The 16,726-nt window shown below is 44.4% G+C and overlaps 1 protein-coding gene across 2 annotated transcripts in view; it reads right to left on the minus strand.

Moving 5' to 3' along the window:
• The window catches only part of LOC112240278 (TSC22 domain family protein 1-like), a 27,958-nt gene continuing 11,232 nt past the window's right edge, over positions 1-16,726 (minus strand). Inside the window, exons 1-3 of one of the 2 annotated variants that reach the window (XM_042314173.1) lie at positions 9,090-10,506; positions 7,630-7,681; positions 1-1,021 (exon numbers count right to left, since the gene is read on the minus strand). In XM_042314173.1, the coding sequence (XP_042170107.1) occupies positions 764-1,021; positions 7,630-7,681; positions 9,090-9,226 (447 nt within the window). In that variant the 5' untranslated portion in view covers positions 9,227-10,506 and the 3' untranslated portion in view covers positions 1-763. Of the gene's footprint in view, positions 1,022-7,629; positions 7,682-9,089; positions 10,507-16,726 lie in introns of those variants that run through there. The other variant, XM_042314172.1, reaches the window with a different exon arrangement.

The following is a 16,726-nucleotide window of genomic DNA, read 5'->3' on the forward strand; positions in this document are numbered from 1 at the left end:
CATACCCAAGAAGACTCAAGGCTGTAATCGCTGGCAGAGGTGCTTCAACAAAGTACTGAGTAAAGGGTCTGAATACTTATGTAAATGTGATATTTCCATTTTTTATATTTAATACATTTCGCAAAATTACTCAAACTGTTTTTCTTTAGTCATTACGGGGTAATGTGTGTAGATTGATGTGGAAGAAAAAAAACAATTTCATCAATTTTAGAATGGACTGTAATGCAACAAAATTTGGAAAAACTAAAGTGATCTGAATTTATTTCCAAATGCACTGTATGTTCCACCCTACGCCCCATACCAGATGGGGTCTTGTTTTCTCTTTCTTTAATGATCCCTACAGATAATGCACCTAATTTCTTGTTCTTTGATTCAATTCACAGCTAGGTAATAATCCAACAAAATGAAAATGTAAAGAAATGGCAGCAACGGCACAATTCAATAGTCACTGTATAGATCTGAAGACAGTGTACCAGTTGTGGGTTGTTGTCTGTTTCATCTCCATGACAACTGTCCATCTGTTCCATTCACCTCCCTGGTCTCCATGGCGATCGTCTGAAGCATTCCAAGCGAAGAGAACACCTGACACAAGTGTCCATCATTGTCTTTGGTCAGTTAAATAAATGTGCAAAACATGGTTTTTATTTTTGTAGCAGTCTCTCCTTGATTGAGCCATAGTGGTTCTTGTTGCATTGCATGAGGTCAGTTCGCAGTAGAGTAAAGGTTCTCCTCCCTCCTGCGTACGTCTCTCCGAGGAAGGGGGCTATGTAGAGGTCCCAGAGCTCTGTGAGGACGGCAGGGGCTGAGGCTGGGGGTTAGAGGAGCCTGTCGCTGTCGGGGAGCCAGAGCTGGGCTGGACCTGAGCCTGGAACTGAGCCATCTGCTCTGGGCTGGCCAGGGTTTTCAGGAGGCTGTTCTCCTGCTCCAACTGGGAGTTCCTCTCTACCAGCTCCTTAATCTGTTCCTTCAACACATCTACCTCCTCTCTCACAGCATACATCAGGTGGCTCTTTACCAGGTCCTGAGAGAGAGAGATGGAAGGGGGAAGATGGAGAGAGAGGAAGGGACGGAGGGAAGGAGAGAGAAAGGGAGGAAGGGACGGAGGGAAGGAGAGAGGGAGGAAGGGACGGAGGGAAGGAGAGAGAAAGGGAGGAAGGGACGGAGGGAAGAAGAGATAAAGGGAGGAAGGAGAGAGAGAGAGAAAGGGAGGATGGGACGGAGGGAGAGAGAGGGGAAGGGAGGAAGGGACGGAGGGAGAGAGAGGGAGGAAGGAAGGAGAGAAAGGGAGGAAGGGAGGAAGGGACGGAGGGAAGGAGAGAGAAAGGGAGGAAGGGAGAGAGAGAGAGAAAGGGAGGAAGGGACAGAGGGAGAGAGAGGGAGGAAGGGACGGAGGGAGAGAGAGGGAGGGAGAGAGAGAGAAATGTACAGTTGGAGTTGGAAGGTTACATACACCTTAGCAAAATACATTTAAACTCAGTTTTTCACAATTCCTGACATTTAATCCTAGTAAAAATTCCCTGTTTTAGATCAGTTAGGATCACCACTTTATTTTAAGAATGTTAAATGTCAGAATAATAGTAGAGAGAATTATTTATTTCAGCTTTTATTTCTTTCATCACATTCTGTGGGTCAGACATTTACATACACTCAATTAGTATTTGGTAGCATTGCCTTTAAATTGTTTAACTTGCCACTTCCCACATTAAGTTGGGTGAATTTGGGCCTATTCCTCCTGACAGAGCTGGTGTAACTAAGTCAGGTTTGAAGGACTCCTTGCTCGCACATGCTTTTTCAGTTCTGCCCACAAATTGTCTATAGGATTATATATTATATTTATTATTAGATTATATATATATATAATATATATAGGACCCTAACCCTACCCTCCTAGCCCTACTAACCCCCTAACCCTAACCCTCCCTAACCCTCTAATCCTAACCCTATTGAACCTAACCCTAACCCCAAAAACCCTAACCCTTCCTCTCACCTGTACTAACCCTTCCTCACACCTGTACTAACCCTTCCTGGTCACCTGTACAAACCCTTCCTGGTCACCTGTACAAACCCTTCCTGGTCACCTGTACGAACCCTTCCTGGTCACCTGTACGAACCCTTCCTGGTCACCTGTACTAACCCTTCCTGGTCACCTGTACTAACCCTTCCTGGTCACCTGTACTAACCCTTCCTGGTCACCTGTACTAACCCTTCCTGGTCACCTGTACTAACCCTTCCTGGTCACCTGTACTAACCCTTCCTCACACCTGTATTAACCCTTCCTGGTCACCTGTACTAACCCAACTGTATGAGTTAGCTGTCCTTTAGGAGCTCACTGTGTGTTGTGTTAGCTGTCCTTTAGGAGCTCACTGTGTGTTGTGTTAGCTGTCCTTTAGGAGCTCACTGTGTTGTGTTAGCTGTCCTTTAGGAGCTCACTGTGTGTGTGTTACCTGTCCTTCAGGAGCTCACTGTGTGTTACCGGTCCTTTAGGACCTCACTGTGTGTGTATTGTGTTAGCTGTCCTTTAGGAGCTCACTGTAAGTGTATTGTGTTAGCTGTCCTTTAGGAGCTCACTGTGTGTGTATTGTGTTAGCTGTCCTTTAGGAGCTCACTGTGTGTGTTAGCTGTCCTTTAGGAGCTCACTGTGTGTGTATTGTGTTAGCTGTCCTTTACGAGCTCACTGTGTTTGTGTTAGCTGTCCTTTAGGAGCTCACTGTGTGTTCACCTGTCCTTTAGGAGCTCACTGTGTTTGTGTTACCTGTCCTTTAGGAGCTCACTGTGTTTGTGTTGCCTGTCCTTTAGGAGCTCACTGTGTTTGTGTTGCCTGTCCTTTAGGAGCTCACTGTGTTTGTGTTGCCTGTCCTTTAGGAGCTCACTGTGTTTGTGTTACCTGTCCTTTAGGAGCTCACTGTGTTGTGTTACCTGTCCTTTAGGAGCTCACTGTGTGTGTGTGTTAGCTGTCCTTCAGGAGCTGTCCTTTAGGAGCTCACTGTGTGTGTGTGTGTTAGCTGTCCTTTAGGAGCTCACTTACCTGTCCTTTAGGAGTGTTAGCTGTCCTTTAGGAGCTCACTGTGTGTGTATTAGCTGTCCTTTAGGAGCTCACTGTGTGTCCTTCCTTTAGGAGCTCACTGTGTGTGTATTGTGTTAGCTGCTAGGAGCTCACTGTGTTTGTTAGCTGTCCTTTAGGAGCTCACTGTGTGTGTATTGTGTCCTTTAGGAGCTCACTGTGTGTGTTAGCTGTCCTTTGGGAGCTCACTGTGTGTTAGCTGTCCTTTAGGAGCTCACTGTGTGTTAGCTGTCCTTTAGGAGCTCACTGTGTGTGTTAGCTGTCCTTTAGGAGCTCACTGTGTGTGTTACCTGTCCTTTAGGAGCTCACTGTGTGTGTACCTGTCCTTTAGGAGCTCACTGTGTGTGTGTTCCTGTCCTTTAGGAGCTCACTGTGTTGTGTTAGCTCACTGTCCTTTAGGAGCTCACTGTGTGTTGTGTTAGCTGTCCTTTGTGTGTTACCTGTCCTTTAGGAGCTCACTGTGTGTTAGCTGTCCTTTAGGAGCTCACTGTGTGTTAGCTGTCCTTTAGGAGCTCACTGTGTGTGTATTGTGTTAGCTGTCCTTTAGGAGCTCACTGTGTGTTGTGTTAGCTGTCCTTTAGGAGCTCACTGTGTGTTGTGTTAGCTGTCCTTTAGGAGCTCACTGTGTGTTAGCTGTCCTTTAGGAGCTCACTGTGTGTGTGTTACCTGTCCTTTAGGAGCTCAGCTGTCTTTAGGAGCTCACTGTGTGTGTGTGTTAGCTGTCCTTTAGGAGCTCACTGTGTGTGTGTGTTAGCTGTCCTTTAGGAGCTCACTGTGTGTGTATTGTGTTAGCTGTCCTTTACGAGCTCACTGTGTTTGTATTGTGTTAGCTGTCCTTTACGAGCTCACTGTGTGTTTGTGTTAGCTGTCCTTTAGGAGCTCACTGTGTTTGTGTTAGCTGTCCTTTAGGAGCTCACTGTGTGTGTTAGCTGTCCTTTAGGAGCTCACTGTGTGTGTTAGCTGTCCTTTAGGAGCTCACTGTGTGTGTTAGCTGTCCTTTAGGAGCTCACTGTGTGTTGTGTTAGCTGTCCTTTAGGAGCTCACTGTGTGTTGTGTTAGCTGTCCTTTAGGAGCTCACTGTGTGTTGTGTTAGCTGTCCTTTAGGAGCTCACTGTGTTGTGTGAGCTGTCCTTTAGGAGCTCACTGTGTGTGTGTTACCTGTCCTTTAGGAGCTCACTGTGTGTTAGCTGTCCTTTAGGAGCTCACTGTGTGTGTATTGTGTTAGCTGTCCTTTAGGAGCTCACGGTGTGTGTATTGTGTTAGCTGTCCTTTACGAGCTCACTGTGTTTGTATTGTGTTAGCTGTCCTTTACGAGCTCACTGTGTTTGTATTGTGTTAGCTGTCCTTTACGAGCTCAGCTCATTGTGTTAGCTGTCCTTTGAGCTCACTGTGTTTGTGTTAGCTGTCCTTTAGGAGCTCACTGTGTTTGTGTTAGCTGTCCTTTAGGAGCTCACTGTGTGTGTTAGCTGTCCTTTAGGAGCTCACTGTGTGTGTGTTACCTGTCCTTTAGCTCACTGTGAGCTCACTCACTGTGTGTTACCTGTCCTTTAGGAGCTCACTGTGTGTTACCTGTCCTTTAGGAGCTCACTGTGTGTTACCTGTCCTTTAGGAGCTCACTGTGTGTGTTAGCTGTCCTTTAGGAGCTCACTGTGTGTTAGCTGTCCTTTAGGAGCTAGCTGTCCTTTAGGAGCTCACTGTGTGTGTTAGCTGTCCTTTAGGAGCTCACTGTGTGTGTTAGCTGTCCTTTAGGAGCTCACTGTGTGTGTTAGCTGTCCTTTAGGAGCTCACTGTTAGCTGTGTGTGTTAGCTGTCCTTTAGGAGCCCACTGTGTGTTGTGTTAGCTGTCCTTTAGGAGCTCACTGTGTGTTAGCTGTCCTTTAGGAGCTCACTGTGTGTTGTGTTAGCTGTCCTTTAGGAGCTCACTGTGTGTTGTGTCCTTTAGGAGCTCAGCTGTCCTTTAGGAGCTCACTGTGTTGTGTTAGCTGTCCTTTAGGAGCTCACTGTGTGTGTGTTACCTGTCCTTTAGGAGCTCACTGTGTGTTAGCTGTCCTTTAGGAGCTCACTGTGTGTGTTAGCTGTCCTTTAGCTGTCCTTTAGGAGCTCACTGTGTGTTAGCTGTCCTTTAGGAGCTCACTGTGTTTGTGTGTTAGCTGTCCTTTAGGAGCTCACTGTGTTTGTGTTAGCTGTCCTTTAGGAGCTCACTGTGTGTGTGTTAGCTGTCCTTTAGGAGCTCACTGTGTATTGTGTTAGCTGTCCTTTAGGAGCTCACTGTGTGTTAGCTGTCCTTTAGGAGCTCACTGTGTTTTAGCTCACTGTGTTAGCTGTCCTTTAGCTTGTGTTAGCTGGCCTTTAGGAGTTCACTGTGTGTGTATTGTGTTCTGTCATTTAGGAGCTCACTGTGTTTGTGTTAGCTGTCCTTTAGGAGCTCACTGTGTTTGTGTTGTGTTACCTGTCCTTTAGGAGCTCACTGTGTGTTGTGAGCTCACTGTGTGTGTATTGTGTTAGCTGTCCTTTAGGAGCTCATTGTGTTAGCTGTCCTTTAGGAGCTCACTGTGTGTGTGTTAGCTGTCCTTTAGGAGCTCACTGTTTGTGTTAGCTGTCCTTTAGGAGCTCACTGTGTGTGTGTTAGCTGTCCTTTAGGAGCTCACTGTGTGTTAGCTGTCCTTTAGGAGCTCACTGTGTGTGTTAGCTGTCCTTTAGGAGCTCACTGTGTGTGTGTTAGCTGTCCTTTAGGAGCTCACTGTGTGTGTTAGCTGTCCTTTAGGAGCTCACTGTTAGCTGTCCTTTAGGAGCTCACTGTGTGTGTTAGCTGTCCTTTAGGAGCTCAGGAGCTCACTGTGTGTGTTAGCTGTCCTTTAGGAGCTCACTGTGTGTGTTAGCTGTCCTTTAGGAGCTCACTGTGTGTTGTGTGTTAGCTGTCCTTTAGGAGCTCACTGTGTGTTGTGTTAGCTGTCCTTTAGGAGCTCACTTTGTGTTAGCTGTCCTTTGTGTGTGTTAGCTGTCCTTTAGGAGCTCACTTTGTGTGTGTGTTAGCTGTCCTTTAGGAGCTCACTGTGTGTTAGCTGTTAGCTCACTGTAGCTGTCCTTTAGGAGCTCACTGTGTTGTGTTACTGCTGTAGCTGTCCTTTAGGAGCTCACTGTGTGTTGTGTTAGCTGTCCTTTAGGAGCTCACTGTGTTTGTGTTAGCTGTCCTTTAGGAGCTCACTGTGTGTTAGCTGTCCTTTAGGAGCTCACTGTGTTAGCTGTCCTTTGCTCATTGTGTTAGCTGTCCTTTAGGAGCTCACTGTGTGTGCATGTGTTAGCTGTCCTTTAGGAGCTCACTGTTTGTTTGTGTTACTGTGTGTGTTAGCTGTCCTTTAGGAGCTCACTGTGTTTGTGTTAGCTGTCCTTTAGGAGCTCACTGTGTGTTAGCTGTCCTTTAGGAGCTCACTGTGTGTTAGCTGTCCTTTAGCTCACTGTGTTAGCTGTCCTTTAGGAGCTCACTGTGTAGCTATTGTGTTAGCTGTCCTTTAGGAGTTTACTGTGTGTGCATTGTGTTCTGTCATTTAGGAGCTCACTGTGTTTGTGTTACCTGTCCTTTAGGAGCTCACTGTGTGTTAGCTGTCCTTTAGGAGCTCACTGTGTTTGTGTTACCTGTCCTTTAGGAGCTCACTGTGTGTTAGCTGTCCTTTAGGAGCTCACTGTGTGTTAGCTGTCCTTTAGGAGCTCACTGTGTGTTAGCTGTCCTTTAGGAGCTCACTGTGTATATTGTGTTAGCTGTCCTTTAGGAGTTCACTGTGTGTGTATTGTGTTCTGTCATTTACGAGCTCACTGTGTTTGTGTTACCTGTCCTTTCGGAGCGAACTGTGTGTTACCTGTCCTTTAGGAGCTCACTGTGTGTTACCTGTCCTTTAGGAGCTCACTGTGTGTGTTAGCTGTCCTTTAGGAGCTCACTGTGTGTTGTGTTGCTGTCCTTTGAGCTCACTGTGTATTGTGTTAGCTGTCCTTTAGGAGCTCACTGTGTGTATTGTGTTAGCTGTCCTTTAGGAGCTCACTGTGTGTTAGCTGTGTGTTAGCTGTCCTTTAGGAGCTCACTGTTTGTGTTAGCTGTCCTTTAGGAGCTCACTGTGTGTGTTAGCTGTCCTTTAGGAGCTCACTGTGTGTGTTAGCTGTCACTTTAGCTGTCCTTTAGGAGCTCACTGTGTGTGTTAGCTGTCCTTTAGGAGCTCACTGTGTGTGTTAGCTGTCCTTTAGGAGCTCACTATGTGTTAGCTGTCCTTTAGGAGTTCACTGTGTGTTAGCTGTCCTTTAGGAGTTCACTGTGTGTGTATTGTGTTCTGTCATTTAGGAGCTCACTGTGTTTGTGTTACCTGTCCTTTAGGAGCTAACTGTGTGTTACCTGTCCTTTAGGAGCTCACTGTGTGTGTTACCTGTCCTTTAGGAGCTCACTGTGTGTGTATTGTGTTAGATGTCCTTCAGTACTCTGAACACCGGTCCTACGCCATTTAAATGAAGTTGACATTTACATTTCACTTTTGAGTCATTTAGATTTGATTATATACATATTAACAATGAGGATATTAACTTACCATTGCTTGTTCGATTTTATTGTCGATGGCCACCAAACTGGCACCAGAAGAGCTGAAACAAACAGATTAATTCAAACATTATGATGCATCGCCTGTAAGGATATCACTGGGGTTTTGACAGATGTTGACCCGGTGGATATTAGATATCACTGGGGTTTTGACAGATGTTGACCCAGTGGGTATTAGATATCACTGGGGTTTAGACAGATGTTGACCCGGTGGGTATTAGATATCACTGGACCCAGTGGGTTGATATCACTGGGGTTTTGTTAGATGTTGACCCAGTGGATATTAGCTGTCCTTTATATCACTGGTTAGCTGTTTTGACAGATGTTGACACTGTGTGTGGCTGTCCTTTAGATATCACTGGGGTTTTGTTAGCTGATTTGAGCTCACTGTGTATTGATGTTACTGTCCTTTGAGAGCAGATGTTGACCCAGTGGATATTAGATATCACTGGGGTTTTGACAGATGTTGACCCAGTGGATATTAGATATCACTGGGGTTTTGACAGATGTTGACCCGGTGGGTATTAGATATCACTGGGGTTTTGACTGATGTTGACCCACTGTGGGTATTAGATACAGTTTTGACAGATGCCATTTAAATGAAGTGGACATTTACATTTCATGAGTCATTTTAGATTTGATTATATACATATCACTGGGGTTTTGACAGATGTTGACACCGGTGGGTATTAGATATCACTGGGGTTGAGACAGATGTTGACCCAGTGGATATTAGATATCACTGGGGTTTTGACAGATGTTGACCCAGTGGGGTATTAGATATCACTGGGGTTTTGACAGATGTTGACCCGGTGGGTATTAGATATCACTGGGGTTGAGACAGATGTTGACCCGGTGGGTATTAGATATCACTGGGGTTGAGACAGATGTCGACCCGGTAGGTATTAGATATCACTGGGGTTGAGACAGATGTCGACCCAGTAGGTATTAATGAAGGTGCATTCTGAACTCTTATGCTTTTCCATCACATTAAAACGGACTGAATGAAGGAATGTACCACTATTACACTTTAATATATAGCTAGAAGATTATTATTGTTGGGGTTTAACTATCAGGTTATTGTTGTGGGGCTTTAGCTACAAGGTTGGGGTTTAACTATCAGGTTATTGTTGTGGGGCTTTAGCTACAAGGTTGGGGTTTAACTATCAGGTTATTGTTGTGGGGCTTTAGCTACAAGGTTTATATAATGTTATGGTTCTAAATTATTTATAGTCAACACGATGCGGAAAAGTTCAACACTGCAGAGCTCATCACATTATGAACCCCTCAATACTGCAGGGCAGCATATAAACATCCTCATCATCCCCATACATTGAAATCCAATTCAAACCACCACGGTCCCATTCATTCAATGCATAGCCATATTCTATTGTCTTTGCAAATGAATGAATGAATGAAAAGTTTGATAAATAAGCTAGGAAAACATTTTACCTATTGTCAAGCCTGACTGGAGTTGTCTCTTTTGCAAGAACAGATGACAGAAAAGAGATAGATAAATTCCTCAGTTGACAAACACCAATGTCCATCTCCACTGTATAAAATTGGGAATTCATTATTTTTTTGTCCATTAACACCAAAAGGCAATACTTCAAATGTAGAAAATGTCCAGTATAAAAAAATATTCAAACAGAATTGGCAGAAATTCTGTTCTCTGGGCAATACAAGGTGGCAACCGGGGCAGCCCTGCTCATGTACCGACGCGGAACAAAGAATAAGCACAGTGAGACTGACTAGCTCTGCTAAGCTGGGAATCTGCAGCTCCTGTCCCAACTGCAGAAATGATGCCATTGGCGGAGAGAGAGACCTCATTTTAATAATTTAAGTGGCAACGCCCCCACCTGTGACCCAGTTTCATATGTAACTGTCCCGAACACTGCCATTCTAAACACAGAGAACATAGGAATCAGCCCGGGACAGGATGAGGAGTTCTCACTGGGAAACCGTTAAGAAACAAGAAGTATTGGAGAAAGGTTTCCTAATTAAAAATGTTACTGTCAGCTTCATCATTTGTCATCTTCAATGTAACTAAAATGCTAAAACACCTGTAGACCATGAATGAGCAGAATGAATGACGAATACAAGGGAAAGTCAGACCTGTTCAGGTACAGTAGACCAGAATGTGAAAATAGATGTTTTAAACAATATGGCAGCCTATAGGACCTCTACTGGGTTAGGGTTATAGGGGATCCACTGCAGTGGCAGGTGGGAGTTGTGACTGTACTCTACAGGTGTAACCATAAACAGGGTTAGGGTTATAGGGGATCCACTGCAGCGGCAGGTGGGAGTTGTGACTGTACTCTATAGGTGTAACCATAAACAGGGTTAGGGTTATAGGGGATCCACTGCAGCGGCAGGTGGGAGTTGTGACTGTACTCTATAGGTGTAACCATAAACAGGGTTAGGGTTATAGGGGATCCACTGCAGCGGCAGGTGGGAGTTGTGACTGTACTCTATAGGTGTAACCATAAACAGGGTTAGGGTTATAGGGGATCCACTGCAGCGGCAGGTGGGAGTTGTGACTATACTCTATAGGTGTAACCATAAACAGGGTTAGGGTTATAGGGGATCCACTGCAGTGGCAGGTGGGAGTTGTGATTGTACTCTATAGGTGTAACCATAAACAGTCTCCGGTTTGAAAACACCAACAAACTAAAAAACGTTGGCACCTTTGTGTAGAAATGCTAACCGTCGTCACAGAACAGATGGATCAGAAATAGAGCAGGGTGAAACGAGGCTAAGGAGTTAGTCACTAACCTACATGTAGCCTTATCAAATGAGAGACAGTAACAACGAAGATCCAAATACAGTGCCTTGCGAAAGTATTCGGCCCCCTTGAGCTTTGCGACCTTTTGCCACATTTCAGGCTTCAAAACATAAAGATATAAAACTGTATTTTTGTGAAGAATAAACAACAAGTGGGACACAATCATGAAGTGGAACGACATTTATTGGATATTTCAAACTTTTTTAACAAATCAAAAACTGAAAAATTGGGCGTGCAAAATTATTCAGCCCCCTTAAGTTAGTACTTTGTAGCGCCACCTTTTGCTGCGATTACAGCTTTAAGTCGCTTGGGGTATGTCTCTATCAGTTTTGCACATCGAGAGACTGAAATTTTTTCCCATTCCTCCTTGCAAAACAGCTCGAGCTCAGTAAGGTTGGATGGAGAGCATTTGTGAACAACAGTTTTCAGTTCTTTCCACAGATTCTCGATTGGATTCAGGTCTGGACTTTGACTTGGCCATTCTAACACCTGGATATGTTTATTTTTGAACCATTCCATTGTAGATTTTGCTTTATGTTTTGGATCATTGTCTTGTTGGAAGACAAATCTCCGTCCCAGTATCAGGTCTTTTGCAGACTCCATCAGGTTTTCTTCCAGAATGGTCCTGTATTTGGCTCCATCCATCTTCCAATCAATTTTAACCATCTTCACTGTCCCTGCTGAAGAAAAGCAGGCCCAAACCATGATGCTGCCACCACCATGTTTGACAGTGGGGATGGTGTGTTCACGGTGATGAGCTGTGTTGCTTTTACGCCAAACATAACGTTTTGCATTGTTGCCAAAAAGTTCAATTTTGGTTTAATCTGACCAGAGCACCTTCTTCCACATGTTTGGTGTGTCTCCCAGGTGGCTTGTGGCAAACTTTAAACAACACTTTTTATGGATATCTTTAAGAAATGGCTTTCTTCTTGCCACTCTTCCATAAACGCCAGATTTGTGCAATATACGACTGATTGTTGTCCTATGGACAGAGTCTCCCACCTCAGCTGTAGATCTCTGCAGTTCATCCAGAGTGATCATGGGCCTCTTGGCTACATCTCTGATCAGTCTTCTCCTTGTATGAGCTGAAAGTTTAGAGGGACGGCCAGGTCTTGGTAGATTTGCAGTGGTCTGATACTCCTTCCATTTCAATATTATCGCTTGCACAGTGCTCCTTGGGATGTTTAAAGCTTGGGAAATCTTTTTGTATCCAAATCCGGCTTTAAACTTCTTCACAACAGTATCTCGGACCTGCCTGGTGTGTTCCTTGTTCTTCATGATGCTCTCTGCGCTTTTAACGGACCTCTGAGACTATCACAGTGCAGGTGCATTTATACGGAGACTTGATTACACACAGGTGGATTGTATTTATCATCATTAGTCATTTAGGTCAACATTGGATCATTCAGAGATACTCACTGAACTTCTGGAGAGAGTTTGCTGCACTGAAAGGGGCTGAATAATTTTGCACGCCCAATTTTTCAGTTTTTGATTTGTTAAAAAAGTTTGAAATATCCAATAAATGTTGTTCCACTTCATGATTGTGTCCCACTTGTTGTTGATTCTTCACAAAAAAATACAGTTTTATATCTTCATGTTTGGAGCCTGAAATGTGGCAAAAGGTCGCAAAGTTCAAGGGGGCCGAATACTTTCGCAAGGCACTGTATAAAGGGCAGGTCCTGAACAACTGACATGTCCTCCCCTCTAACAGACACAATCAATTTTCATCCTTACCTCTTAAAACAACAGTCAATGTTCAGATAGTGATATATCCTACAAAAAGGGCTCAACAGTGCTAGCAGCTCTATTAAAACAACAGTCAATGTTCAGCGACTGTGCTCGAACTGTAAGCTCCTTTGTAATTCTGGATCAGCTTCTGTGCTGTTAGTTCAGTTGGCGACCGCAGATTGGTTGAGTGAATACATGGGAACATTTTGTATTCAGTTGTACAATCAGAAGAGGATCCTTCCATGGTTCGATCTTATGCAAATATGAACACTCGTGCTGAGTGATTAACCAACATTTCTTCGGTTTTTTTCCTCTGTGAACTCGATAGAGATAAATCAGATCCAGAATGAACTGTGTGATGATTCTCTTTGTCTCTGTCTGTCTGTCTGTATGTTAGACCAATCCCTGCCTGCGCCTTTAGCTACCCTGTCTCTTCTCATCAGCTCTCTCAAATGCGTGCACACACACCTAAGAGCACAACACACAAGAACACACACACACCTACCTAAGAGCACAACACACCTGAGTAAGACGCACAGAAAAAAACACAGCACAGAGCACGGTCTCAGCTCAAGTAAACAATGTACTAACCCAAATGTACTTTTATGCTACCGCTCCCACACGATACCCCATCTCCCCCACACGATGCCCCATACCTAACCCCTAGACGATGCCCCATACCTATAACCCCATCTCCCCACACGATGCCCCATACCTAACCCCATCTCTCCCACACGATGCCCCATACCTAACCCCATCTCTCCCACACGATGCCCCATACCTAACCCCATCTCCCCCACACGATGCCCCATACCTAACCCCATCTCTCCCATACCTAACCCCATCTCTCCCACACGATGATGCCCCATACCTAACCCCATCTCCCCACGATGCCCCCATAACCCCATCTAACGATGCCCCATACCCCTAGACGATGCCCCATACCTAACCCCATCTCTCCCACACGACGCCCCATACCTAACCCCTAGACGATGCCCCATACCTAACCCCATCTCTCCCACACGACGCCCCATACCTAACCTTAACCCCTAGACGATGCCCCATACCTAACACCCTCAGACGATGCCCCATACCTAACCCTCAGACGATGCCCCCATACCTAACCCTCAGACGATGCCCCATACCTAACACCCCAAGACGAATGCCCGTACCTAACACCCCACACGATGCCCCATACCTAACCCCCACACGATGCCCCATACCTAACCCCCACACGATACCCTAACCCTAACCCCCACACGATACCTAACCCTAACCCCACACGATACCTAACCCTAACCCCCACAAGATACCTAACCCTAACCCCCACACGATGCTCCATACCTAACCCTCAGACGATGCCCCATACCTAACACCCCAAGACGAAGCCCCGTACCTAACCCCCACACAAAGCCAAAGCCCCGTACCTAACCCCCACACGATGCTCCGTACATAACCCTAACCCCACACGATGCCCCGTACCTAACCCCCTCCACACAATGTTCCATACCTAACCCCCCACAGAAATGCTCCATACCTAACCCCCCACAGAAATGCTCCATACCTAACCCCCCCACACGATGCCCCATACTTAACACCCGCCCCCACAATACCCCATACCTAACTCCCACACGATGCTCCATATCTAACCCCCACACGATACCCCATACCTAACCCCCACACGATACCTAACCCTAACCCCCACACGATACCTAACCCTAACAAGATACCTAACCCTAACCCCCACACGATGCTCCATACCTAACCCCCCCCATACACGATGCCGTTGTGGGGAGCCTTCATTTATTAAAAATCCACTGCATCCTGCCTGAAAGCACCAACTGTGTGTGTGTGTAGTAGAATCCAGATTGTTCTTCTTAATGTTCAGGCAGTCCACCATCAGTAAACAGTCCTGACATTCTCCATTTTAAAAGCAGCTTAATTACCAACAAACTAAAACTGCTCCTTCTCTTCCGCTTGCCACGCCAGAGGGTGAGAGACTGACAAGGAAAGAGAGAGAGTGAGAGGCAGAGAGAAAGAGAGATGTCTTTAATAAACCCTGCGGGACGGTTGAGCTAACGTAAGCCAATTTGATGAGTATGAGGTTGTAAGTAACAAGAACATTTCCCAGGACATAGACATATCTGATATTGGCAGAAAGCTTAAATTCTTGTTAGTCTAACTGCACTGTCCAATTTACAGTAGCTATTACAGTGAAATAATTACCATGCTAAAGTTTGAGGAGAGTGCACAACTATGTACTGGAAAATGTATCAATAAACCAATTAAGCACATTTGGGCAGTCTAAAAATCTGTCTAAAACTTTGCACATACACTGCTAAATTGAGCCTAAACTTGAAAAATACATTGTGGCCTTTCTCTTACATTTCAAAGATGATGAAAAATATGATATTTTACTAGATCTAATGTGTTATATTCTCCTACATTCATTTCACATTTCCACAAACTTCAAACTGTTTCCTTTCAAATGGTATCAAGAATATGCATATCCTTGCTTCAGGTCCTGAGCTACAGGTAGTTCAATTTGGGTTTGTCATTTTAGGCAGAAATTGAAAAAAAAAGGGTCCGATCCTTAAGAGGTTTTTAAGGTCCAGTTGCCAGGACCACACATACAAATTCCATGCAGACACCGTTGCCCTAGAGCACATAAACTAAACCTACCTCAGCCTAAACATCAGCGCCACAGGTAACTTCCACAAAGCTGTGAACTAGTGACGCACCGATGAGACACTTTTGGCCGAAACCCGATATTTTCCTTGCCAAAAGAAAATATACTGATAACCGATATAAAAAATTTGAGCGGCCTTTTAAGCATTCTAGTACAGTTAAATAGTTCACACACACAACAAGTTATTTTGTTGGCATTTACGTTTGTCCCCACTACCAGTAAAACAATCAAAACATTTCTTTCACTCACTTTCTGTGCTGTTCATTTGTTCAGTCGTTCCATTCACAACTAGGATTTCTATGGAACGCCGTTTGGGTCTTTGCGTATCAGAAAGGATACATGTCAAATAAGCTTGTTGATCAATCAGGACCTGAATATGACTGCACATCACATAATAATTTAACACGTTCAGAAATGTTTTACGTAGTTAGCCATTACACTATCCCTTGTATTTCATATGTCACAACAATTATTCGATACGTATGCCATGATGCTGGTAAAGTTGTCTCACGCATCTACAGTGCAGGTCATAAAGAAAGAAAAGCTAGCTCATGGATGCAAACAATGTTCTTCCCCATAAACAGCAAAACAACAATCTGTTTCAGTAGCTATATAGTTAGCTAGCTAACATCTGTTTCAGTAGCTATATAGTTAGCTAGCTAACATCTGTTTCAGTAGCTATATAGTTAGCTAGCTAACATCTGTTTCAGTAGCTATATAGTTAGCTAGCTAACATCTGTTTCAGTAGCTATATAGTTAGCTAGCTAACATCTGTTTCAGTAGCTCTATAGTTAGCTAGCTAACATCTGTTTCAGTAGCTATATAGTTAGCTAGCTAACATCTGTTTCAGTAGCTATATAGTTAGCTAGCTAACATCTGTTTCAGTAGCTATATAGTTAGCTAGCTAACATCTGTTTCAGTAGCTATATAGTTAGCTAGCTAACATCTGTTTCAGTAGCTATATAGTTAGCTAGCTAACATCTGTTTCAGTAGCTCTATAGTTAGCTAGCTAACATCTGTTTCAGTAGCTCTATAGTTAGCTAGCTAACATCTGTTTCAGTAGCTCTATAGTTAGCTAGCTAACATCTGTTTCAGTAGCTCTATAGTTAGCTAGCTAACATCTGTTTCAGTAGCTCTATAGTTAGCTAGCTAACATCTGTTTCAGTAGATTTGTATTTTTTTTCACCTTTATTTAACCAGGTAAGCTAGTTGAGAACAAGTTCTCATTTGCAACTGCGACCTGGCCAAGATAAAGCATAGCAGTTCGACACATACAACAACACAGAGTTACACATGGAATGAACAAAACATACAGTCAATAATATAGTCGAAAACAAAGTCTATATACAGTGAGTGCAAATAAGGTCAAATAAGGGAGTTAAGGCAATAAATAGGCCAAGGTGGCGAAGTAATTACAATATGGCAATTAAGCAGTCATTTGAGAAACCAAGGCTGTTGAGTCTGCCGATAAGAACAGTCATTGACAGAGTCTAAATCCTTGGCCAGGTCGATGAAGACAGCTGCACAGTACTGTCTTTTATCGATGGCGGTTATGATATAGTTTAGTACGTTGAGCGTGGCTGAGGTACACCCGTGACCAGCTCGGAAACCGAATTGCACAGCGGAGAAGGTACGGTGGGATTCGAAATGGTCACTGATCTGTTTATTAACTTGGCTTTCAAATACTTTAGAAAAGGCAGGGCGGGATGGATATAGGTATGTAACAGTTTGGGTCTAGACTGTCACCCCCTTTGAAGAGGGGGATGACCGCGGCAGCTTTCCAATCTTTAGGGATCTCGGACGAAACGAAAGAGGTTGAACAAGCTGGAAATAGGGGTTGCAACAATGGTGGCGGATAATTTTAGAGAGGGTGCAGAGTGTCTAGTC

Source organism: Oncorhynchus tshawytscha, unplaced genomic scaffold (genome assembly GCF_018296145.1).
Source record: "Oncorhynchus tshawytscha isolate Ot180627B unplaced genomic scaffold, Otsh_v2.0 Un_contig_246_pilon_pilon, whole genome shotgun sequence".
NCBI lineage: Eukaryota > Metazoa > Chordata > Actinopteri > Salmoniformes > Salmonidae > Oncorhynchus > Oncorhynchus tshawytscha.